This window comes from Sus scrofa, chromosome 6 (assembly GCF_000003025.6).
Source record: "Sus scrofa isolate TJ Tabasco breed Duroc chromosome 6, Sscrofa11.1, whole genome shotgun sequence".
Lineage (NCBI taxonomy): Eukaryota > Metazoa > Chordata > Mammalia > Artiodactyla > Suidae > Sus > Sus scrofa.
The window spans coordinates 105,732,117-105,756,661 of record NC_010448.4 but is presented as its reverse complement, the minus strand read 5'-3'; the positions used below and the strand labels follow the sequence as shown (position 1 = coordinate 105,756,661).

The following is a 24,545-nucleotide window of genomic DNA, read 5'->3' as shown; positions in this document are numbered from 1 at the left end:
TTATATGTGGGGAAGAGTCTAGTTAGCTAGAGCGCATGAAATGTGCAGGCATGAAGATATAATAGGGCCAGCCAGCCAGGCAGGGGGGTGTGGGTGGAGGTGAGACCATCATGGGGGCCGCGGTCCCTCCTAGGTGTTGTGCAAGAGACCATCCCCTCTCCTGTTGCTGCTGAGGACCTTCATGGTCTTGCCTCTGGGTCTGGGCCTCTGGGTTGGCCAGAAAAAGGGCACGAGCAGATGAAATGCTGTGGTCAACTTGTGCCGCACCAGCCATAGGCCACCTCTCCTGGGCAGCTGACAATAGGGAAACACATATCTTTCCTAGACCATCTTATACCATGACTCTATAACTCATTCCCAGGACGTCCAAGGCTAATGCCTGCCACCCTAATGCCTTCCAAGCACGAGTGCCCCAGACCTCCATCCCTGGCCATCCTCGACTTCCCACCCCTCATGTTCACACTCACACAGCCTATACTCTGCCAGGAAGTCCCAAAAGTGCAGCTCTGGACTTGTGGTGCATTTTCTTGCTCCTACTCCTTTGCGCACATTATTCCCTCTACCTGAAAGCCTTCCACTCCTGGGCGGTTCATAATCATCCTGCTAGAGCAGGTTCTAGTGGAGCCTCCTCCAAGAAGTTCTCCCTGACTACAGGCAGAGGGCTACAATTTATTGCAGCAATTCTGGTTTCTTCCACTCTGCTGAACTGTCCTTTGCTGAGTATTCCACCAGTGTGTAAGAGCTCCTTTTTTTTTTTTTTTTTCTTTTTGTATCTCTATGGATATTGTTATAGGTAGGGAAATCAATTGTCTTCAAAAAGTACATGTTCACTATATAAAAGATTATAGAAGGGAGTTCCCTGGTGGTTCAGTGGGGTAAGGATCCCGAGTTTTCACTGCTGTTTTGTTCAGTCCCTGGCATGTGAACCTCTGCAGGCCAGTGAACACAGCCAGGCAAAAAAAAAAAAAAAAAAAAAAAAATCATAGGTATCAGAGGAAGGTTATTATATGCACTAGGGGATGTTGTAGTTTAACCTTAGTTTTGTTCTTCTAGATCTGTAATTGCACATTGCTGTGATTTAGATGGAGTTAGCCTAGAGAATTTTCTGCTGAAATAAAGGACTGTGGTGTATGCCTTCCCCACCCTTTGTCCCTACATCACACTAAAGAGACCCCCTCACCAATACCCACCAACTGCAAAGCCAGACCAATCCCCAAGAGAGCCGGGCATGGAGGAGATGACAGAGCAGTTACTGGTTTTTAAAAAGTTACAATACAGGAGTTCCCATCATGGCTCAGGAGTTAACGAATCCGACTAGGAACCATGAGGTTGCAGGTTCGATCCCTGGCCTCACTCACTGGGATAAGGATCCGGCGTTGCTGTGAGCTGTGGTATAGGTCACAGACACAGCTCGGATCTAGTGTTGCTGTGGCTCTGGTATAGGCCGGCAGCTACAGCTCTGATTAGACCCCTAGGCTGGGAACCTCCATATGCTGCGGGTGTGGCCCTAGAAAAGACAAAAATAAAAATAAAAAGTTACAATACAATGTCCTTCTTATAAGAAAAAAGCTATCTGTCTCATTAAACAGTGAACCATTCAAAACCAAAAAGTTGGAGTTCCTATTGTCGTTCAGTGGTGATGAATCCAACTAGTATCGATGAGGAAGCAGGTTCAATCCCTGGCCTCACTCAGTAGGTTAAGGATCTGGCATTGCCATGAGCTATGGTGTAGGTCACAGATGTGGCTCTGATCTCGAGTTGCTGCGGCTGTGGCGTAGGCTGGCAGTTGCAGCTCTGATTCATCCCCTAGCCTGGGAACCTCCATATGCCATGGGTGCGGCCCTAAAAAGAAAAAAAAACAAACAAACAACTCCACAGTTGAGCTACATTACATCATGAAATCTATTCGAAACAAGTTGCACTTGAACTGAAGTTTTTCTGCTCCGCTTTAGATCTCCCCTGTTTATTAATCCTGGGAGGAGAAGAACAGCACTAGCAATAGCTAAACTTTGCAATTTAAACATCTGTCATATCTACAGAATCTGTTTTTATTTAGCGACATTACATATTTTTAGCCAGCACTGTTCTATTTCGCACATGACATTTGAGTGCATGTTCAATGTTTTGGACCCTGTGTATGGTACAGAGGGCAGTCACTGTGATTTATGAGTGATCCCAATTGTCACTTCCCCCAACCAGCAATGGAATTTTTCAATATCCTCAGAATAAATCCCTCCTCTGGAGCAGTAAACATAATATGACAGTGTGTCAACCATGGATTTGTTTCAAGATTATTTACTTACAATTCAACAACACTGCTGGCCCACGAAGTGCCCCATCAGCAAAAGCCCCATTGTTTGAAGTAGCTTGGGAAAACAGCCAGGGTTATAGAATCCAAAGAATGTAGTTTTCCTAAATGCCTCAGGATTACAAGATTCTATAGAACTAATAAATTTGCTTCTTAAAATAGTCCAGAAGGAATCCTTAATGTTTGAAAGCATAGGTTATTGATGGGGAGAGAGAATGCAGTTTTGTCCCTTAGGCTCACGTAGCAAATATCGAGTAACATTTTCCCTCTTTCTTCTCTTTATGATTATTGTAATTATTTGGCCATGCCTGTGGCATGTGAAAACTCCAGGGCTAGGGATCGAACCTGTGCCACAACAGTGACCCAAGCCACAGCAGTGACGATGCTGATCCTTAACCCACTGAGCCACAAGAAAACTACTCTTTATGATTTTTTTTTTTTTTTTTTGTCTTTTTAAGGCCACACCCGCAGCATATGGAGGTTCCCAGGCTAGGGGTCCAAATGGAGCTGTAGCTGCTGACCTACATCACAGCCACAGCAATGCGGGATCCAAGCTGCGTCTGTGACCTACACCACAGCTCACTGCAATGCTGGTTCCTTAACCCACTGAGCGAGGCCAGGGATCAAACCCTCATCCTCATGGATGCTGGCAGATTTGTTTCTGCTGAGCCACAATGGGAACTCCTGTGATTATTTTTAAAGGATCAATTCCAGAGGTAAATAATCTCTTGGAAGTGAAGGAAATGAAGATGAAATGAAGTGAGATTTTCTGCAAGAACCCATGTTGGTGCAACATTTGAGGGAGCAAACATTTCCCTGATGCAGATCACTGTTTTCTGGGATGGTAGGCTGAGTGAGCTCATCCACCTGTGGGGTGAATTGGATCACACTGTAGGTGTACCTGTCTGGTAATCTAGTGACACAGTGGAAGCTAACATTCTGCTACTGGTTTACAGTTTACATTTAGGCAGTAACCAAATCTAACCTACATTTCATGGTCTTGGTCTATTTTAAAGCACTTTCCCATCTGCAATCTCATTTTCTCCCCACTGCTCAGAGAAAGGCGTTCTTACCATCACCATTTTACCAGTGAGGACATTTAGGCCCAAAAGACTTAAGCAACTTGCTTAAGTTCACATAGAAAACGGGTAGAAGAACATGGACAAAGGTGTTCCCTGGTAGCCTAGCAATTAGGGATCTGGTGTTGTCACTGCTGTGGCTTGGGTTACTGGTCGCTGGCATTGGCTAGGGAACTTCTGCATGCCATGGGCACAGCCAAAAAAAAGAACGTGGGTAAAAACTCAGGTCCCACTTCTCTGGTCTATCCAGGATCTAGTGTACACATTCAAATTTGTCAAACAGAAATAGCCGCACAAAGCATGTGCAGAGACTTCATCCATACTGACAGATATTTTAACAGGTCTCATGGCCACTCAGAATAAAGAAGGCATTCCTCAGTCCCCCTTGCAGCTCCATGTGGCCCATGGATTGTGAGCAGAAGGGATGGGACAATTTCAGGTTCATAGAAGGACTATGTGCTCCCCTCTCTCAGCCAAGTTTCCCCTGAGAATAGATCTGCAGCTAAAGCTTGACTGCAGGTTTATTTGGGAAGTGGTTTCAGGGATCAGGAGTGAGGTGACAAAAAGGAGTGTGACAAGGAAGAAAGAAGAACTTGTGCAAGAATGTTATCAATTGGCCACTATCATAGGTGACACACACAGGCCCACAGGACTTTCTGATGGGGAAACTCAAAGGGGAAATACCCATTGATACCTGACTTCCATTGGCCAAGGTGTAAATTCTGCACCACTAGTTGGCATTTGCTACACTGTCCAAGAAGCCCCAGAACAAAGGTGTGAAGCCTGGAGGGTGGGCTAGCCTGGCTGCATTGCCAGCTTGCAATTGTGCAAAATGGCTAAGACTGCACAGCTTTGGGCACCCCAAGGAGTGGTTAGGTGGAGCTGAGAGGATTGAAGTGGTGCCTGATACGCCCTCCTTTTTACTGACCAAGATGCTGCTGGGGAGGCATCTCAGACTGCAAAACAAGAGCAAACTACTAGGAGGGCTGGAACGATGATACTGAAGGAGATTGGCACCCTGGGAATGTCTGGGTTGCCATGTGAGCTTGGACTGGATGAGAGAGAAGGAAAAATGCATCTCTTTTACTGAAACTGTTTTTTGGGGTACTAAGAAAAGTCTGATCATCATAAGCTGTACATATCAAACTGGAGGATTTTTTTTTTTTTTTGAAAGTGAATAAAAATGTTAGGTGTCAGTAAATAGCTGTCAGACGCATGGTCTGTATGACAGTCACACTGAGAATCTCACCACCCCATGGCTCGGTCCTGGACTCCTAAGAAGAGGTCCAACAACTTGGTACTGAATCACTGGATTAACTGGTTGGCATTGCCCTCCAAACATGTTATTAAAGATACACATTCTTGCCTTGGCAAAGTATGTTTTAAGCTGAAACAATGCAATGCAAAAAAATCATTTTTTTACAAATATGATTATCATATATCACCAATGCTACCAATTCTTAAGGAGGATGAAATAACCCATAGAACACTAAATACATCCCCACTGAATAAGTAAACTTGTAGCAGATGGCTAGTATGTGACTGAACTTGACAGAGCCTTGCATTGGACATTCCTTCAAAGTGCCTACAGTGATCTAAAGAGAAGTTGGTGCCACATCATGAAGGAGGAGATAGGGACAGAGAGGGGAGCAACTTGACCCAGCGGAAGTGGAAGAGCTGGAGTTTGAACCCAGGTTTGTTTGGCTCAAAAGCCCGTGATTTACCCATTATGCTAGATCTGACTGAAGCAAGTTCTGAGCTTTGCTCCTCTCTGGGACTTTGGAAAGTCTAAAATAAGTAGTTCACCTGCCTTGTGGTTAAAAGGTAGGAGGGGTAAGAGAAGGAAGTGACCTTGGGGATTGGAAGGAAGAAGTACCCGAGGTGAGCTGAGTAAGTGGCTGAGTGCTTGCCCTGCTGGCTGCTGGCTGTGTGATTAGGGAAAAAGGCTGAGTCTCTGATCTCAGGTGCTGCACTGAGAACATGGCAACAATAAAACATACATCGTAGTTTCTTGAGAAGTGAAACAGGGTGTTATATGTGTATACAGAAGGGCTTTGTAGACCTTAAAGCACTACATTCCCTTAGCATGTGCCGTGGACCAGACACGGTGTTAAACCCTTTACATGGACTATCTCATTTAATCACCACTGCAGCCCTGCAAGCAAACTGTTTTCCACTGTTCTACAGGAAATGACAGCTTAACTTGCCTGAGGTCACATGACTGAGCGGCTGGGGCTGGTGTGGCAAGGCAGGCACCCAGGTCTCTGGGTCCCCTCAAGCCTCTCACCACACAGCTACCTGTGCACCTGGGCCATAAGCTCACCCCCTATGCAGTTACAGACCAGGGACATAACAACTCGTTTCAGATCAGAATGTACCGAGAGCTGCACTGTCTGGCTTTTCCTCGTTGGGGCCGCCACGGGCTCTGGCTGAAGTGGAATGACCTCCGGAGGACAGAAAGCTCTCCACCCATGAGCTTGTTTCACTAAGATGAAGAATACAGCTTCTAAACATGTTCTTAATCGTATTCCATTTATTTAGCCATTAACCCATTTATCTAGCCATGTCAATGTCTGGAGTGCCTCCGTGCTAAATTCAAATGTATTTGTTTTGGGGCATTCTAAATTAATCCTAAGGAACGGAGGAGAGTGATTCTAAGGCAGTCTTTCTTTTATTTGAATAATATGTAAACATAAAATAAGTTTATGTCTTAGTCTTTTTTTTTTCTTTTTTTTTTTTGCTTTGGCTTTTTAGGGCCACACCACAGCATATGGAAGTTCCCAGGCTAGGGGTCGAATCAGAGCTGCAGCTGCTAGCCTACACCACAGCCACAGCAATGCCAGATCCTTAACCCCTTGAGTGAGGCCAGGGATCCAACTCAAGTCCTCATGGATTCATTTCCACTGTGCCACAATGGGAAATTCTAAATTTTTTTTTTTATGGCTCTATCTACAGCATATAGAAGTTCCCAGGCCAGAGACTGAATCCAAGCCACAGCTGTGGCCACGCAGGATCCAGGGTTCAAACCTGTGCCTCCTTTGAACCTATGCAATGGCCCAAGCCACTGCAGTGGGATTCTTAACCCACTTACCACAGTGGGAACTCCATTCTCTAGAATTTTACTATGGAATTCCCATTGTGGTTCAGCAGAAACAAATCTGACTAGGAACCATGAGCTTTCAGGTTTGATCCCTGGCTTCACTCAGTGTGCTAAGGATCTGGCGTTGCCGTGAGCTGTGGTGCAGGTCCCAGATGCAGCTTGGATCTGGCGTTTCTGTGGCTCTGACATAGTCCGGCAGCTGTAGCTCTGATTAGACTCCTAGCCTGGGAACCTCCATATGCCGCTAGTGCGGCCCTGAAAAGACAAAATAAATAATTAAATAAAATTTTACTATGTTGAGAAGTTAGGATGTTCACAGTTTGAAAGCAGAAAGAGAAGCTATATAAAATCTATCACTTTCTTAGGTTTCACTAAATATGCACGATTCTGATAAGGTCACAAGACAGGACTGCAGTGAGGTGTATCCTCCTCTCCTTTTTCAACCCAAATTGGTAGATGAGATTGAAATGTGAGTTCATATCTGGGAGTCAGCTTTCTCTTCTTGCCTCATTCCCATCTGTTATCCTTAAAACATTATTCAAAGTGCCTGCAGGAAATCTGTTCTTAGAGAATGAGGAGAGCTTCAAAATTAACTCACGATGGGCTTGCACTAAGGCACCGGAGCCTGAGATCACCCTGGCAAACACTTTGTATGAGGTGTAATTGAGAACAAGACCACGAGTTAATGACTTTGTTTCCATTGTAAGCTTTGTCCCATGCACAGCACTCCAGGCAAAAGAAACCCTGACCAATGCCAAAGGCCGGGGGGGGGAGAAAGAACATGGCTTTCAGATAAGAATGATCCAGAAACCAAAGGAATTTGGAAAGGACTTTGTAGAGGCAAAGTAGTAAATGCAGAATTGAAGGAAAGCAGAGGGTCAGTAACTCCAGGCTGTGAACCCACTAGGTTTCAATAGATGTTTTCACCAACAACTAAATGAAAAACCTCCATGGGGAAGGTTGGTTGCCACCTGGAAAGGACGAGAGGGGGCGTCATTTTCTCCTGTCCTGATTGTACCCCTTTCCTTTTTAGAGGCTTAGCTGGAAGGAGCTGTAATATGACTCCTTGTGGATGAAGGGATTTCTAGTGACTGCTTCAGAGGAGACTAACAGGACCCATTGGTTCCCTTTGATGTTTTGTTTGCTGATACAACTGCTAAACTTTGAAACGCAATGGAGCTGTAATTTAGTTCAGAAGCTTATCTTTAAATGTATGTTACAGTCACAGAACTGATTTTGAGTCGAAATCCACTTTTCAGAAATTTTTACTAAGGCAAATAAATCCTCTTTTAAAAGGCGTATGTTTTCTCTACCATCTACTGTCCCTTCCCGATTCCCAGTAAATCCAGAGGCCGACCTCTGATAACATGGCAGTTGTGGCCGGGATGGGGGTAGGCCCCTACCACTCTGCTCCTTCACTGTGCCAAGCATGGGACCCAGGAGGAGGCTCTAGGATTGGACCTGGATCAGCCTCGCTGCCAATCACTGGGACCATCTATTCCCAAAGGGGTCCTGGTAGGAAAGGTCACAGGAATACAGCAGGCAGAGTGGGCTCCTCTCCTTCCCAGCTGGCTCAGGGCAGAAAAATAAACAGCTTATCGCTACCTCTGCAGAAGTTCCCTTTCCCCACGGGCTGGTCCTTTTATTGCACAGTTTATCCTGCAATAAAAGCTATTGATGCTGTGCTTAAGGAACTAGGTGTGAACAGGCATGGAGCCAGAATTCAATTTTCCCTCGGTCTCTGTCCTATTCTCTGAGAAGTGTCTGTACTGCTTGAACCCCAGCAGAAGTGGCTGATACAAGGAGGAGACAAACACCATGCAGCCCATTGGCCACGTTCTGCCTGACCTCTTATCCAGAAGACCAGTTTTCTTGGGCCTGCCATTTATTGTTTATTTGGGGTTGTTGTTGTGTTGTTTTTTTTTTTTTAATTTGAATTTGAATTTGAATGTCTTTTGAAAGGGCACAAACTCTCCAGTTCACTGCTAATCCCTAAAGACACCCTTAGCATGCAGGCCACTTGGCCCATCTTGTGTCACTAACAGCCTTGAGGGCTTTTGACCTTCTTGCCTCTGGTGAGCAGGAAGTTCTCTGTAGAGGAATCAGCTTGAGATGCTAAAGTCTTAGCCTTGGAGAAGGAAAGAAAGCAGATCAAAGAGGAAACCAATGGTTTATTCTAGGAAGTATTTTAAAAATCCAACTAAGCTGCTCCTGGTCCTTTTGGTTCTGCATTTTCTGTTGTGTGCCTGAATTCAGTGGTCAACTGCTGGGTCATAAATCCCATGAGGCTCTGCTTTGAGTTTATGTCAACATAGATTGTGTCCTTTGCCAGCTCATTGCCAAAACTCAGCCTTTGTCCACAAGTGCCAAATAGAAATGTGGAGACAGAGTTTTGGGTGAAGATGAAAAAAATAGCTTTTATTGCTTTGCCAGGCAGAGGAGACCATAGCAAGCTAATGCCTTAAAGATTGTGCTCCCCTTTGGGGAAGAACTGTAAGGATTTTATAGTCTAAAAGGAGAGAAACAGTGTTTCAGGTAATAATCAGGATTGGGACAAACATGCATTCTTCTTTCTTTGGGGAAATTTTAGTCATCGAAGCTGGTATCAGGAGATCTCAATGTGATCCTGGTGGTGGTCTTCTGGGTTATCACCTAGAATAACCATATTTGCAAAAAAGACATATTAATCAGAGATTAACAAACTAGGAAATTTTCTGCTAAATATCATAAGCTAATAATCTCTAGCCCACAGGCAATTGTGCTCAGGGTGCCTAATCTTTAGCTTACTGGTGATTGTATTAGGGTGCAATCCTAAATGAGGGAGAAGCACACAGAAGGGCTCCAAGCCGTTCAATTTTAAAGAATTCATTTCTAAAAGAAGCATAGGAATATAACTTGTCCCTTAGGTGTATAAAATGCCTACATCATTCTGTGTATCCTTTTGGGGGGGGGAGGGTCTAGGATCCTGCCCCAAGGCCATACTATTGCTGCTTGACTGTTCCTCCCTTGTCTCTGCATCCCTTCCCTTCCCTGATCAGCAACTGTCTGAACCTGCCCCTTGGACTCAAGGAAGATCATGGTGGCTGATGAGGCCCATTTCCTAGAAATAAGAAATGGGGGAAATAGAAAGGCTTTTGTGCCCAGGAGTCCCACAGGGTCCTCCTCAGTTACAAGCTTATTGTCAATAAAGCAATGCTTAAGTTGGGCTAATTTGGGCTCTGGGAATAGAGGGCAGCCATTCTTTCAATGGATGTGAAGGAGGAACTATCCTGGGATAAAAAGTAGGGAAGATCCACCCCAGCCATGATGACTAAGCAGAATCCAGCTAACTACTCCCTCCCCCATGCATCTGCTTCTATAAATTTTCTTCCACAGCCATGACCCTGACAGCTGTCACTCCTGTCTGTCCTGCCAGGCATGTACCCAGAAGAGCTAGCCCATAAAAGCCTTGTGAAATGCTTCTTCAGGGCTCAGACTCTGGAGCGTGATCTCCTCTGAGCCAGCCAGCATAATAAACCTGAGTTCTCCAACTCTCTAAGTGCTCGCTTTGTTTCTCACCAGGTAAAAGGCTGATGGAGCTGATACACTGCAGCCATAGGGCTGCTGCACAGTGGCTGTAACAGATGCATTTCATTTCACACCAGCTTTCAAGTTGCAAATGCTCTAGAGATTCATTCATCTTCCTTCTTCTCCTCCTCACACTTTTCCTTCCTCCTTCTTCTTGGACACCAAAATCCAAATGATGTATAAGTGGAGAGGATCTTGGTTGGGTAGGAGCAGAAAACACTGCTGATCTTTATTCCTTTCACTGCAAACTCCACTTTAGGTTAGAATTAAGTAAAACATACAAGGTTCTCCCAGCTCCTGGAGGTATACTTAAAGTCACCAAATAAGCAAAGTGCTGAGCTTCAGGGCCCCTTCAAGGAGATTGAACTTAAAGCCTCTGGCCAAGACGAGAATTACCAGACCCTTATCTTCACCCCAACTTGTAATGCCCCACCATTGTAATACCCCTTTCCCCAACTTGAACAAGCTAGCCTACTCCTTCCTACCCCCTACTAGGAAAGGCATGTGGCCCACTCCTCACCCCACCCCTATAGGGCCCCCAACCAACCAGCAAGTGTATCATAAAACCCCTCTTTCCCCCACCAATCAGCAGGTCAGCAGGTGTATGGCAAGACCTCTTTTCTCCCTGGGTTATAAAAACAGACATGACCATGTGCTCATTGTTGGCTCTCCCTGATTGTCAGGAAGCCATCCCGCTGTGCTTGCAGTGACTCTTATCTCAATAAACTCTACTTTCTCTCCACTTCGCCATGCTCAATAAACTCTTCTTTTTACCCTGAAATGAGTCCAGAAATTCTCCTTCCGACCCACATGCCTAGACCGTGGCACACAGTGCTTTTTTTTTTTTTTTTTTCCCTTGAAAAGGAATCAAATTTGCTTGATGGTCAGTCATTTAAAACTATAATAGAACCACCAAATATGCAACGAAGCAGAAAGCAAAATTCACTTTTTAAAAAGAGAAAACAGGATTATAAAGACATTTCGTTCTGGGAGTTCCCATGTGGCTCAGTGGTTAACAAACCTGACTAGCAATCATGAGGAGGCGGGTTTGATCTCTGGCCTCACTCAGTGGGTTAAGGATCGATCTGGTGTTGCTGTGAGCTGTGGTGTAGGTCAAGAACACGGCTCCGATCTGGCATTGCTGTGGCTGTGGCATAGGCCAGTGGCTACAGCTCTGATTCGACCCCTAGCCTGGGATTTTTCATATACCTGTGGGTGCGGCCCTAAAAAAAAAAAAAATTAAAAATAAATAAATAAATAAATAAATAAAATAAAGACCTTTCATTCTGGGTGTAGTCTTCTTCTAAATGTTTCCCCAGATCCCTAGGGAGTGCTTTAAATCTCCCCTGCTCTTAGGAGTATGTGGGTGAAAGTTTGAGAAGAAGTGTGAGATTCTGGTAAATTCTTTTCTGAAACACAGTCGGCTTTTGTATCTGAGAGGCATATTTCTGGGGTCCGTGGAAGGAGAAATTATGTAGCCGTTGGCTGGACACTTAAGTCTGCTCCTGGGCTTGCCAAAAAGGCTTGGGTTGAGTCACTGGACTGGACCTCATTTTCCCACTCTGAGACCACCGGGATTGTAAAACTTGCTGCTGCTGAGTCCATTTCTTGTAAAGGCTCCACGTATTCACGAATAAATAGTTCTGTTATTGTTGGTTTGGGGATCACCCTCCCCACACACAGTAATCTTGCTCTTGCAGAAGTGTCAAGCATTTTGCATTTTCTCTGTTCTGCATTTGTTGGAAAGTAAATAGGCAGCAATAAAGAAACCTTATTATGCACGTTTTCTGCCTTGGGTGGCACCTGGAATTTGCTGAATTTGCTGAGTGCAACTTAAATTTAAAAGGCTCCTAAGCCTCACCTTTTTCAAGCCACTGTAAGTCTAATGGAAAACCAAATAATTAGAATAAGCAAACTGCAGGGGTCCTTTTGCTTGCTCTCAGCTGACTCTGGACCCAGCTGTGGAATTCCAGCTCCTCTTCACCCCCCCCCCAACCCCAGCCCCTTCCAGCTGTTAAGCTCCTAGGACCAGATTTAAACAACCGTCTCTCCTCTTCCCCCTTTCAATCAACAACTGATTGAGCATACTACCTAGGACAATGTGGTATAGAAAATGTTCAGTGCAGGAACAAAACCAAACAAAACCGCTCAGAACTATGGATTTTCCAGAACACCTCATTTACTTTATGTTGGTCTTCTTCAAACTTGAAAAGTGACTTTAAAGCAATGAAGCTGAATTTTGCAAGCATTATATAGACTCTGACTGATGCCAACCAAAAACACTTTGCCCAGACTGCTTCCCAGCAGAATGGGTATGGGGTGAAGCAGAATTGAAGAACGAATGTAAATTCCAAGCATATTGCTCCTCCTCTCAGTGACTCAGCCCCAATGGGTTCCTGCCTGAGATCCTACAAAATCTCATTAAATCTTTCTAGGGAAGATGATTAATTGTTGTTAGGCTAAGGGAAGAAAATTAGTATCGTACCTTCCCAGTGACACTGCACTTTGGTAATAATCTCAACTACTAAAGAAGGCAGTGTGGAGTGGTGAACAAAGCCTCAGCAGTGGACCCAAACCAACTAGGTTTAAATTCCAGAGCCACCATTTATTGGCTGTGCACCCCTGGATATGTGACAGCCCCTCCCAGGCCTCATTTTTTTTTTCATTTGCAAAAGGATGACAAGGATTAAATGAGAGGACCAAGCCCAATGCTAGGCACCTAATCAATGTAAGCTTCCCTTCTTCTTTTCAGATCACAGACTATGAACACAAAGTAACTCCCTAAGAGAGCTGACTCCGGCCAAAGGCACTGTTTTCTCCAAAAGGAGCTCCTGGTGGCCCTTAGCTGTGACAGCTGATTGCACACATCTGGAAACCATGACAACCGTTTTGCTTTGAGCTCAGCTTGGCCCAAATGTAGCTCTATATAAAGCAGCCTCTATCCTTCAGTTTTTCCCAACACATCATAGTTTGGCTTGCATTTGGGTAGAAGAGTGGATGTCAAAAGAAATGCACAATGTCTGGGACAAATTCATATTCAGCTAACAATCACCCAGCCCTGTGTGGCCCCTGAAGTAGCTTCTTATAGTCACTGTCCCTGGGGTAGCTCCCTGAACACTCTCAGGAGCCCTAATAGGAAGCTCTATTCCTACTATGCGGTAAGCATACTGCAAAGTATGCCTACTTGCAGATGTTTCAACCAAGTCTGGGTGGTTAAGTGACTTTCTCAAAGTCACAGGGATAATAAAGTTTGGTATAAGATCCCAAGCTCTTTGACCCAGTTAAGATAAAGGAGGCTTGGGACTTCCCTGGTGGCCTGGTGGGTTAAGGACCTACCAGTTGTCACTGCTGTGGCTTAGGTTGCTGCTGTGTCACAGGTTCAATCCCTGGCCTGGGAATTTCTGTATGCCATCGGCATAGCCAAAAAAAAGAAGAAGGAAAAGAAGAAAGCAAGCAAGCAGGAGGATTTGCAGGGTTGGAAGGCAGGCAATGTCAATTTATACTTGCCAAAGTCTACTTCGAGTTGACACCATTTGTGACAAGTGTTAGGGAAGGCGGGTGTTGGAGGAATGTCCCAGTAAGTTTCCTTGACCTTTAGAAAGCCTGGGCCCAGGCCCTCTGTCCATTATGTCATATATCGACCGAGGCAGGTAGTGAGATCTGGCTAATTAAGCTTGTCGTGTAAACAATATCTGATCACTAATTTTAAAAAACACTCCTAGCATATTTTAATCTTTTGGGGGTTTTGTTTGTTTTATTTTGGCAATTCAGAAGTATTTTAAGCCCATCATTAACTGTCATTTATTTATTCAACAAATATTTATTAACCTACTTAATATATGTCAAGCACTGTTCTAGATGCTGAGGATACAAAAATCCTTCAATTAAAACTCTTGAAATTGCCCTCACTTGTAACTGATCAAGTAGGGATAAATCGAGATTTTTTTTTTTTTTTGCAAGAATGCTAGAAAAAAGTCAGCTTTCTGTTGTGTTTTTTTAAATCATTTAAAAAAGGAGCGGTTCACTCTTTTTTTATTTTTACCACCATAAGCAACAATAGTTTATTCAAAATATTTTAATTATGTGCAAAGAAACATTCATTTTTCATTGATGCGAAGGGAAAACCCTAAAGATGTCCAGCCTTCGCTCAAACAAAAATCACTGAGTCCTAGCATCTACAGAGCAATTCCAGACACAATCCCTTTATGGGCTGACTTGGTGAATTTGTTCTTTCTTTTCACCTGAAAAGCCTGTTTTTCTCTTGCCCCTTTGTTCTCAGGAGGCAATTTTGAGTCCCAGCATGCCCAGTATCACCTCCTCCTGTGTCCACTGCCCAAGCAGGGCCATCAGAATGTGGTTTTCAGCACAGCCCCAACTGGATGATAAACAGTGAGTTATACGCTGATAGAGTTTTCTAAACTACCAACCCAGAAGGCGGTATTTCAGCCCCTGCCTGTCTCTCCAAGTCAAAGCCTAGTGAATGAAACTATGACCATTATTCAACTGCAATTATACTGAGCATGCAAAATGGAATCACTGAAAGTAAATCTCTCCTGTGGATATCACATCTCATGTTTCAGTGCACACCAAATAAGCTCGTGAAACTTTCATTACTGTTGAGCATAATGTCAGGAAACACACTTGTACAAATTTTCTACATAACTTTTTCCGTTTTATCTGTTTTCCATTTATGTCAAGTTGAACACATGGTGTGACTTTTAATATACTCTCTTCCTCCTTCCCCACATTTTATGTCAAGGAATCAAACTCAGTCTTGATGATCCTAAGCTTACCCTTAGGTAACCTCAGGCCAGGAGGGTTTTTTTAAGTTTGTATGGAAAAGGAGAGAGGAAGACAACCTCCAAATAACCATATTAACCTTGTCCTATGGATGCTGACAGATGGCCTGGAAAGAACAAATGCCAACAAGTTATAGAGGACAATAGTGGATACAAGCAAGTCTTGCCAGCTTGGGTAGTAATGGAGGAGACTGTGGCAGTTAAAGTGCATCAGACCTCGAAGCCCCCAGAGAGAGCACGAGGGTTGAAGGAGGGGAGGCCCCGCGCCTGCGTTCCAGGCGGGAGCGCCCCAGCGCAAGCGCGGTGAGGTCAAGCGTTAAATAACCACCGCCACCGCCGGAGGATGGCTTCCAGCTTCAAGAAGCCACAAGTGGCCTCCACCAGCCAGAAAAGAAAGGTGGGCCCTAAGCCTGAACTCACTGAAGATCAGAAGCAAGAAGTTCGCGAAGCGTTTGACCTCTTCGATGCTGACGGCAGCGGCACCATCGACGTGAAGGAGCTGAAGGTGGCTATGCGAGCGCTGGGCTTTGAACCCAGAAAGGAGGAGATGAAGAGGATGATCTCGGAGGTGGACAAGGAAGGCACAGGGAAAATCAGCTTCAATGACTTCCTGGCCGTGATGACGCAGAAGATGGCCGAGAAGGATACCAAAGAGGAAATCCTGAAGGCTTTCAGGCTCTTTGACGACGATGAAACTGGCAAGATCTCATTCAAAAATCTAAAACGCGTGGCCAACGAGTTGGGGGAAAACCTCACGGATGAGGAGCTTCAGGAAATGATTGACGAAGCGGACCGGGATGGAGACGGCGAAGTGAACGAGGAAGAATTTCTTCGGATCATGAAAAAGACCAACCTTTATTAATGTTGGTTTCTCAGACAAGCACGTGCAGAGTTGAGTCACACTTGCCGGGTTCCCTGCTTCTGTTTTGGGAAACCTTGATTTAGAGGACTTCACTGCCTCTCTCCTTACCCCCAATTTGTCTAAAAAGCTCTACTTCCAAATCTCTATCTAGCTCAATTACAGAAGTTTAAAGATGCTTTTAACATGAGTTTTGGTTTGTAATTCCCAAGGGCAGACCTGGAGTAGTTTCGGTTGAATCAAGGGTGCTGAAATTCCTGTCCCCAGGCCATGTGCCCTGCATTGGTGGACATCCATTAAAGTGAAGGCAACGTGGCTTCTTGGTTCAAAACAGCAGTGCTGTTCTCTTGGCGCTTCTTTGGTGGTCTTAAATTATTTTGCTTCATATGTAATTCCTTAAATTCAAGTCATTGTTCTTGCAGGATGAGGTGGATTCGTCAGCAGGTCATCCTAGCCATTGCTTTTCACTTAACTGAATCTTGGTTTGAAGGAAAACATCGCAGCTATTTACTGCGCTCAGGAAAGATACTGTTCTAAGGGATAGGCTTGCCTTTGGCTGGTGGTAAATTGTGCAACTGAGACTATTCTCTGACTTCATCACATGTAAACGATTCTCCATTTGTGTATATGTTATCTACTGTGGATTATCCAGGGCTGGAATGTATTCATTCTTGGGCTACAGAATAAAAACAAAATTTAATACCGGCCCAAGTAAAGTATAATTTGCTTAAGAGATTAAACTAACTAATGATTTTGAGTAAATATTTACAAATGTAAGATTTCAGTTTAGGAAACTAACAAGCGTCTGTGGGAGTTCTCTTGTGGTGAAGCAGGTTAAGGATATGGTGCTGTCACTGCTGTGGCTCAGATTGCTGCTGTGGCACAGGTTTGATCCCTGGCCCAGGAACTTCCACATGCCAGGAGAATTGCCAAAAAAAAAACAAAAAAAAAAAACAAAAAAAACCAAAAAAAACACACACACACACATATACATATATACATACAAAAATATATGTATATATTTTATATATACATATATATATATCTGTAGTACATTTTAAACTACTTATCTGTCCTTGGAAAGATCAACTAGTGTTTAACTGTTAGATTAAACTATAGTGTAATTTAGTCAGTCATTTTATTATTACTTTATTATAAGCTACTGTCTACCTTCGAATTCTTAGAACATTTTGGTTCTTGATACTTAATTTCCCCCACCTCTTGTATATGGTCGATGCCAGAGTGTCTGGCGTAGAGATAGTTCTTTATTTTATAATCCCAAGAAACTATTCACTCACTGTGGCTTGTGTACATTTTAATGCTACTTGTCCTCTGTTATAAATGAAGCCTTTCTAGGTTCTTTGTTTGTTTGGCTGAGCCTGCAGCACGTGGAAGTTCCCAGCACAGATAGTGAACTTGAGCCACAGCAGCACCCTGAGCCACAGCAGTGACAATACTAGATCCTTAACCCACTAAGCCACCAGGGAACTCCAAGTCTTTCTTGTTTTAAAATAAGATATGTCACCTTTTGCACATTTACAAAAATGAAGTTGGAGAAAATTTAAATATAATTGTGGGAAAACTATATATCTACTGAGATGGAGGCCTACACAAATGTTTGATAATAGACAACAAAACCATTAAACAAGATATTTTGGTCACAACTAAGCCTAAATTAAATCTTCATACAAAGTCCCATTAAAATAAATGCTGAAATTCTGGAAAATTTTTCACTTGCTTTGCCAGCAATTTTACCCTTCAGAGAGTCGGGAATCTAATTAGGGGAACAACTACCCTGGGTTTAATTCTCATTAACAGGGACTGATTTGTCAAAGCAGCAGTACTAGCTGAAGTGATGGGTATGTGGGCATTTACTGTGAGAAAGGATTTTGCTGAGGTGGCTGCTACAGGTCAGAGGAACACACCCATGCTGCAAACGCTAACAGTTCAGGTTCAAGGATTCAGGTGGATTGTGGGGATATTGTGGATTCAGGTGCAGTTGAATACAGGTGCAACTGGGATCAGCATCCGTGTGAAAGGCCTGAGTTGAGGGCCAGGGGAGGAGGGTGGCATTCTGGTAAACAAGAGTTCCTGGCATCCTGTTGACCCAAGTCTTGGACCAAGGATCTACATATGGATCAAGGTAGGAAAACCAGAAACAAAGAAAGTTGGCAGAGACTAGAAGAGAGGGTCAGAGCCTCGGCCAGCTGCACTGGGTTCCGTCTTGGCTCCCAGCCCAGCAAAGGAGAGAAGCAAAAACCAGGAACCAGGGCTGAAGCCCAGCTGTCGGGCTGCCCAAATACCGTGGGGTCAACTGTGGAGGCTGTAGCCCCATACTTAGAGGGTTGCATTAAGGACACAGTCCATCCCACACACAGGCAGGGGGCTCCCATCCATTGCTGAGGAAGAACCTCTAAACACAATCTTGCTTCTCAATTGGCTCATATTATGGGGCATGGAGGGTAAAGCAGTGGCAGGGGGCAGCTGCCCAGGCCTAGATTGACATTTGAATTTTTTTTTTTTTTTTTGGTCAGGGATTGAACTCACATTCTCATGGATGCTAGTCAGGTTCGTTAACTGCTGAGCCACGACAGGAACTCCCATGACATTTGAATTTTTTTTTCTTTTGTCTTTTTAGGGCCACACCCGGGGTATGTGGAGGTTCCCAGGCTAGGGGTCTAATTGGAGCTGTAGCTGCCGGCCTACACCACAGCCACAGCAACTCCAGATCTAAGCCACATCTGCAAACTACATCACAGCTCACGGCAATGCTGGATCCTTAACCCACTGAGCAGGGCCAGAGATGGAACCCGCAACCTCATGGTTCCTAGTTGGATTTGTTTCCCGCTGCACCATGATGGGAACTCCAACGTTTGCATTTTAAGACTAGGACATGTATCCTAGTCTTTACACAAGTAGAACCAAAAAAATTCCAATGAAAATTTATAAATGCTTTTTGCAGATAAGTAAACACAGCTATAAAGGTTGGGAAGAACCAAAAAAGTAATTTTCATTGGGTTATTACAAATGGTCCCAGTAAAGGAGCAAGAAATAGACCAAAGAAACTGTGTTGGGAGTTCATTGATAAGCCCTTGCTTCTACTGGTCAATGTAGCAGGTGAAAGGCAGAGCATCAGGCCAAGGGTGAAAACAGACAGTCTCCAGGTTGTATAACAATCAAGATAGCAATGCCCCAAGTGAGCAAGTGACGGTAAAGGGTTTTTTTTTTTTTTTGCTTTTTTTTTTTTTTTAAAGGCATCTTATGTTTATGAGGATGGGATGGGTTAGACCCTGAATTGTTGTAGGTTGATTTCCATAGGAAGCAGACTCTGAGTGTGAGGATTATGTACAGAAAGTTTGATTGCATTCTCTGGATCACATGGGGCCAGGGAGAGAAACCAAGACCGGGCAGAGGGAGAAATTGGGCTATAATGTTGTCACAGAAAAGGCCTCAGCTGATCTCACAGGGAGCTCTGGAGCAAGGGTGACCCTGCAAGTAACCCAAATTGGGACCAGGAAGTTTTTTCATTAAAACTTGTCCCGTTGTAGCGCAGCAGAAGCGCATCTGACTAGGAACGATGAGGTTGCAGGTCCGATCCCTGGCCTCGCCCAGTAGGTTAAGGATCTGGCGTTGCCGTGAACTGTGGTGTAGGTCAGACGAGGCTCGGATCTAGTGTTGCTGTGACTGTGGTGTAGGCTGGCAGCTGTAGCTCCAATTCGACCCCGAGCCTGGGAAACTCCATATGATACCGTTGCAGCCCTAAAAAACAAACAAACAAAATTTGTTGTTGGGAGTTCCCACTGCAACTCAGTGGGTTAAGGACCCAGCTAGTATCCATGAGGATTCGGGTTCAGGTTTGATCTCTGGCCTCACTCAATGGGTTAAGGATCTGGCATTGTTGCAAGCTGTGGTGTAGGCCAGCAGCTGCAGCTCCAACTCAACCCCTAGCATGGTAATATCCATATGCCATAAAAAGAGAAAATAACAACAGCAAAAAATACCTGTCATTGATAGACAGTCACTGGACCTGAGCTGTCTCTAGGAAAGGGAGTTTGACCTTGAGCAATGTGGCTGTCCTCAACCAAGGGCAATCAATCACTGGGAGGAGAACTCAGTTGCAAATTATTAGTCATCAAGACTCCAATCACCTGGGGACAGGCAGAGGGGAGATCTGGGTGGGGCCCCACAGTTTGCAGCCCATACCTTACCCCACCCCATGTAGATCCAATGGCTTTGTGTAAGGTCTGAGAGAAGCTAATTCAGGATTCTGATGGATTGCTCTTCTTCAGGGAAACTTACCAAAGGAAATCTAGAGGGACAAACAACAGCCCTGTAATAGCAGGTGGTCTCGAGGCCACAGGTGGTGCTCATCACTCTCCCCCAACCAATTCCGCTGTGCTGACGTAGGTGTCCCGCCTCCTCCTGAGGAGTATCTGAGCCCTCAGTCACCATGTCCCCAGGCCCTGCTCAGGCTCTGTTTCACTGCACTCAGCTCTCTGCCCTCAAAACTGAATGAAGGTGCCTCAAGAGACATTCCAGTGCGTTACCTGATGATTCTCATCAGGTCATGCTCGAATCTGATGACCAGGGGCAGTTACCCTCTGTGGGGGTGCCTTCCCTGGCCCAATGCCCTCTCAGCAAGAGGAACCCATCATAACTTGATGGCACACATAGTCTGAAATTTAATGGGACTCCCATTGTGCCCCCTGAGGGGAGGATTCCCCCTCTAGGAGCCAAGCTCTCTCCATATCCAGAGTCCAGAGTTGTGGGGATGGGAAGCACAAATTGAAGAGTTAATGACTATGAGTTGTGGTATGAAATCCTTCCACCTTGGAGTGCTGGATTCGTGTGATCCCATACCATATAATGTCATTGATTTAGAGTGACTTGACCCCACTGGTTGTCATGTCCAGACTGGCCCCTCAGGGGCATCTCCAGCAAGCTTTTCCATCACTCCAGCAGGTTGAAAGTTTCTGTGTGTGATAGAACCAGCAGCTTCTATGCCTGTCTTCCCACCGTTGCACCACCTTTCCTGTAAAGTGGGTCCTTTGGTCCCCTGTAATACTATGTGGGATCCTCTACGGGTAGAATAAATATTCAGCTATGGTGGTGGCTCAAACTCCACAGGCAAGGAAGGCAAACCCATGACCGAAACATGGGTCCAGACCAGGCGAGATGAGTCACTGGTCTTTCCAGGGTCAAAGCGATCCAGTTAGATTCCCTGACACCAGGAGGCTCCTTGGGACACAGTGCTGCTCTGCATTCAGTGGCAGCAGTAGCTGTATCACCCTTTGTGAATGGAACCCACGAACAGCCTCTGACTCTGCACAATGACTATTCCATTCAGGTGCACACAGTGCCAGGCCTGGGGTGGCAATGACAGAGCAGACAGATGTCAACTGCCCAAGTCATTCTATCTTCTTAGTTGTTTGGTGTCTTCTACTATAGAAACAGTGATAGGTATTCCTTATACTCCTATCCATCGTCATAGAATCCATCTATGTGCCTTTTTTCCAGACCCTTTTATCCCTGATGTTTCCTTTTCCAGTGTCCTGAGCAATCAGCAACTTGATTGTCACTGCTGTCAGAGTCCACATACATTCTAAATCCAAGCTGCTTTTCTGGTCATGCAAATTAGATTCTGCTCTATCAGGAGGCTTGCCCATTGGGAGGTTTTGCTCTCTGATTGCTTACCTTTGAGTGTAATGCATCCATAGTCCATTGTGCCAAGCTGACTTATCCTGAACCAAGTTCAGCATTTTTACTCCTCCAGCAGCTGGTCATAAGGGGCCCCCTGCCCCCGTGTGGTCATAGGTATGAGCTGAGGGAGCAGGTCTGGTACCATCTGATGGATAACAGATTACCCATCAAGCAGCTGACTTGTGCCCTCTAGGCTTGCTTGTGCATGATGCCAGACGACTCCTTTTTCTAGTTTACCAAGGTGGCAGATTATCAGTTTTAGGTCTTTCTTCTTTTCTAACATATGCATTCAGTGCTACTAATTTCCCTCCACTTTTCACTGTGTCCTTCTGCATTCTTATTTTCATTCCAAATATGTTTTAATTTCTCTTGACACTTCTTTGACCCATGCAATATTATTATTTAATCTCAAACAGTTTGTAATTTTCCTGCTATTTTTCTATCTTTTCTAATCAATTCTCCATGGTCCGAGAGCATCTGTTTTTGAGATCTGCTTTTTTCAATGCGTCAAGGTGTGTTTTATGCTCCATGGTATGGTCCATCTTGGTGAAAGATTGGTGTGAGTTTGAGTAGAATGTGTAATCTGCTCTTCTCAGATAAGCTTGTCTACAGATGTCAGTTATAACCAGCAGATTGATGGTGATTTTTTTCTTTCTTTTTAGGGCCACATTTGTGGCATATGGAGATTCCCAGGCTAGGGGTCAAATCGGAGCTACAACTGCCAGCCTATGCCACAGCCACAGCCACCCCAGATCGGAACCATGTCTGCGAACTACCCCACAGCTCACAGCAATGCCAGATCTTTAACCCACTGAGCAAGGCCAGGGATCGAACCCTCAACCTTGTGGTTACGAGTCAGATTGGTTTCCTCTTTGCCACAATGGGAACTCCTTGATGGTGATTTTGAGTTCAACTCTGTCCTCGGTGAGCTTCTCCTCCTGGATGTGTCCGTTTCTGATACAGGCGTGTTAATGTCTCCAATTATAACAATGAATTCACTTATTTCTCCATACAGATTTATCAGTTTTTTGCCTTGTATTTTGGATGCTCTGTTTTTAGGCGCATACATGTTAAGAATTTTTATGTCTTCTTGGAGAATTGATATTTTTACTCATTAGTTAATGCCCCTCTTTGTCCCAGATAATTTTTGTTGCTCTGAAGTCTGCCTTGCCTAAAATTAATATTATTACTTCAGCTTTTTTTTGGATTAGTAGAAGTACATGGAATATCTTTACTTCTTAGCCTACCTATGTCTTTAAAGTATGTTTCTTATAAATAGCATATAGTTGGGTATTGCTTTTTCATCCACCCTGTCAGTTTCTTTTAAAAGGCATTCAGGGAGTTTCTGTTGTGGCACAGCAGAAATGAATCCCACTAGGAACCATGAGGTTGCAGGTTTGATCCCTGGCCTCTCTCAATGGGTTAAAGATCTGGCATTGCCGTGAGCTCTGGTGTGTGTTGCAGACTCGGCTTAGATCTGATGTTGCTATGACTGTGGCATAGGCTGACAGCTGTAGCTCCGATTTGACCCCTAGCCTAGGAACCTCCATATGCTGCAGGTACAGCCCTACAAAGCAAAAAATAAAATAAAATAGAAGGTTTTCTATCAATTGGGAAAAAGAAAAATATTTTTTTTTCTTTTTAGGGCTACACCTGAGGCATATGGAAATTCCCAGGCTGGGGTCAAGTAAGAACTACAGCTGCTGGCCCATGCCATAGCTTGTGGCAATGTGGGCTCTGAGCCGTGTCTTCTTCCTATACCACAGCTCACAGCAATGCCAGATCCTTAACCCACTGAGCGAGGCCAGGGATTGAACCCCCATCCTCATGAATACTCAGTTGGTAACCCACTGGGCCACAATGGGAACTCCCAAAATAAAATATTTTATTTTACCCTCATTTATTCCTCTCTAATGTGCTTCTGGTCTCTTTTCTATGAGTGTCTGTTCATTTTTAATGTATAATTGACCTATAACACTATGTTAGTTCCTGGAGCACAACACAGTGACTCAAATTTCTATTACAAAACGATTGCCACAGTAAATCTAGTCACTGTCACCACACAAAAATATTACGTTACTAGTGACTATATTTCCTACTCTATATGTTACATCCCTGTGAGTCATTTATTTTGCAACTGGAAGTTTGTACCTCTGTTCCCCTCACCTCTTCTACCCACCTCACCCCCCCCCATCCCCTCTGGCAACCACCTGTTGTCTGTACCTATGATTCTGTTTCTGTTTTGTCATGTGAGTTCATTTATTTTGTATTTTAGATTCCACGTAGAAGTGAAATCACATGTTTCTAATGTTCTTCTTTATGTAGCTCTGAGTCTCTGACTTAAATCATTTTCTTTCTCTCTTGAAGAATTTCTTTCTTACATAGCAGGTCACCTGGTGATAGCTTTACTAATTCCCTCAATTTTTGCCTCTCTGAAAAAGTCTTTATTTCTCCTTCACTTTTGAAAGATAATTTCACTGAACCCAGAATTCTAAGGTAGAGTTTTTTACTTTTAGCACTTTAAATGTTTCACTCCACTTTCTTCTTGCTTGCATGGTTTCTGAAGAGAAGTCAGTGTAATTCTTATCCTTGTTTTCCTACAAGTAAGGTGTTTCCCCTACCCCACCTCTGGCCTCTTTGGGGAAGTTCTCTTTGTCTTTGATTTTCTGCAGTTTTTTAAAAATTTGTTAATGAAAGGCTTTAATTGTAATATCATTGGCATGTGCCATTTTTTACAGTTTCATAACTTAAGTTTAACTAAATACTAAGAAATACTTGGAAAATTTAAAATTAAATAGCAAGCATTTAAAATACCATGGTGGGGAGGTCCCATCCTGGCTCAGCAGAAACGAATCTGACTAGTATCCATTAAGACACAGGTTTGATACTTGGCCTCACTCAGTGGGTTAAGGATCTGGCATTGCCATGAGCTGTGGTGTAGGCTGCAGACACGGCTCAGATCCCTTATTGCTGTGGTGGAGGCCGGCGGCTACAGCTCCAATTGGACCCCTAGCCTGGGAACTTCCATATGCCGCGGGTGTGGCCCTAAAAAGACAAAAAGACAAATAAAATTAAATATAATAAAATAAAATACATGGTGTTCAGCTAATGTGTATATTTAAAAGTATAAAGG

At 44.2% G+C, this 24,545-nt stretch overlaps 1 protein-coding gene across 1 annotated transcript; it reads left to right on the top strand.

Annotated features, from left to right (window-relative positions):
• Positions 14,436–16,474, top strand: CETN1 (centrin 1). Its single transcript, XM_003360781.4, has one exon. The coding sequence runs from the start codon at positions 15,197–15,199 to the stop codon at positions 15,713–15,715; it is 519 nt and encodes a 172-aa protein (XP_003360829.1). The 5' UTR covers positions 14,436–15,196; the 3' UTR covers positions 15,716–16,474.

Excerpts from the sequence above, each read along its gene's own strand:
- CETN1 (XM_003360781.4), top strand. The coding sequence starts at position 15,197 with ATGGCTTCCAGCTTCAAGAAGCCACAAGTGGCCTCCACCAGCCAGAAA.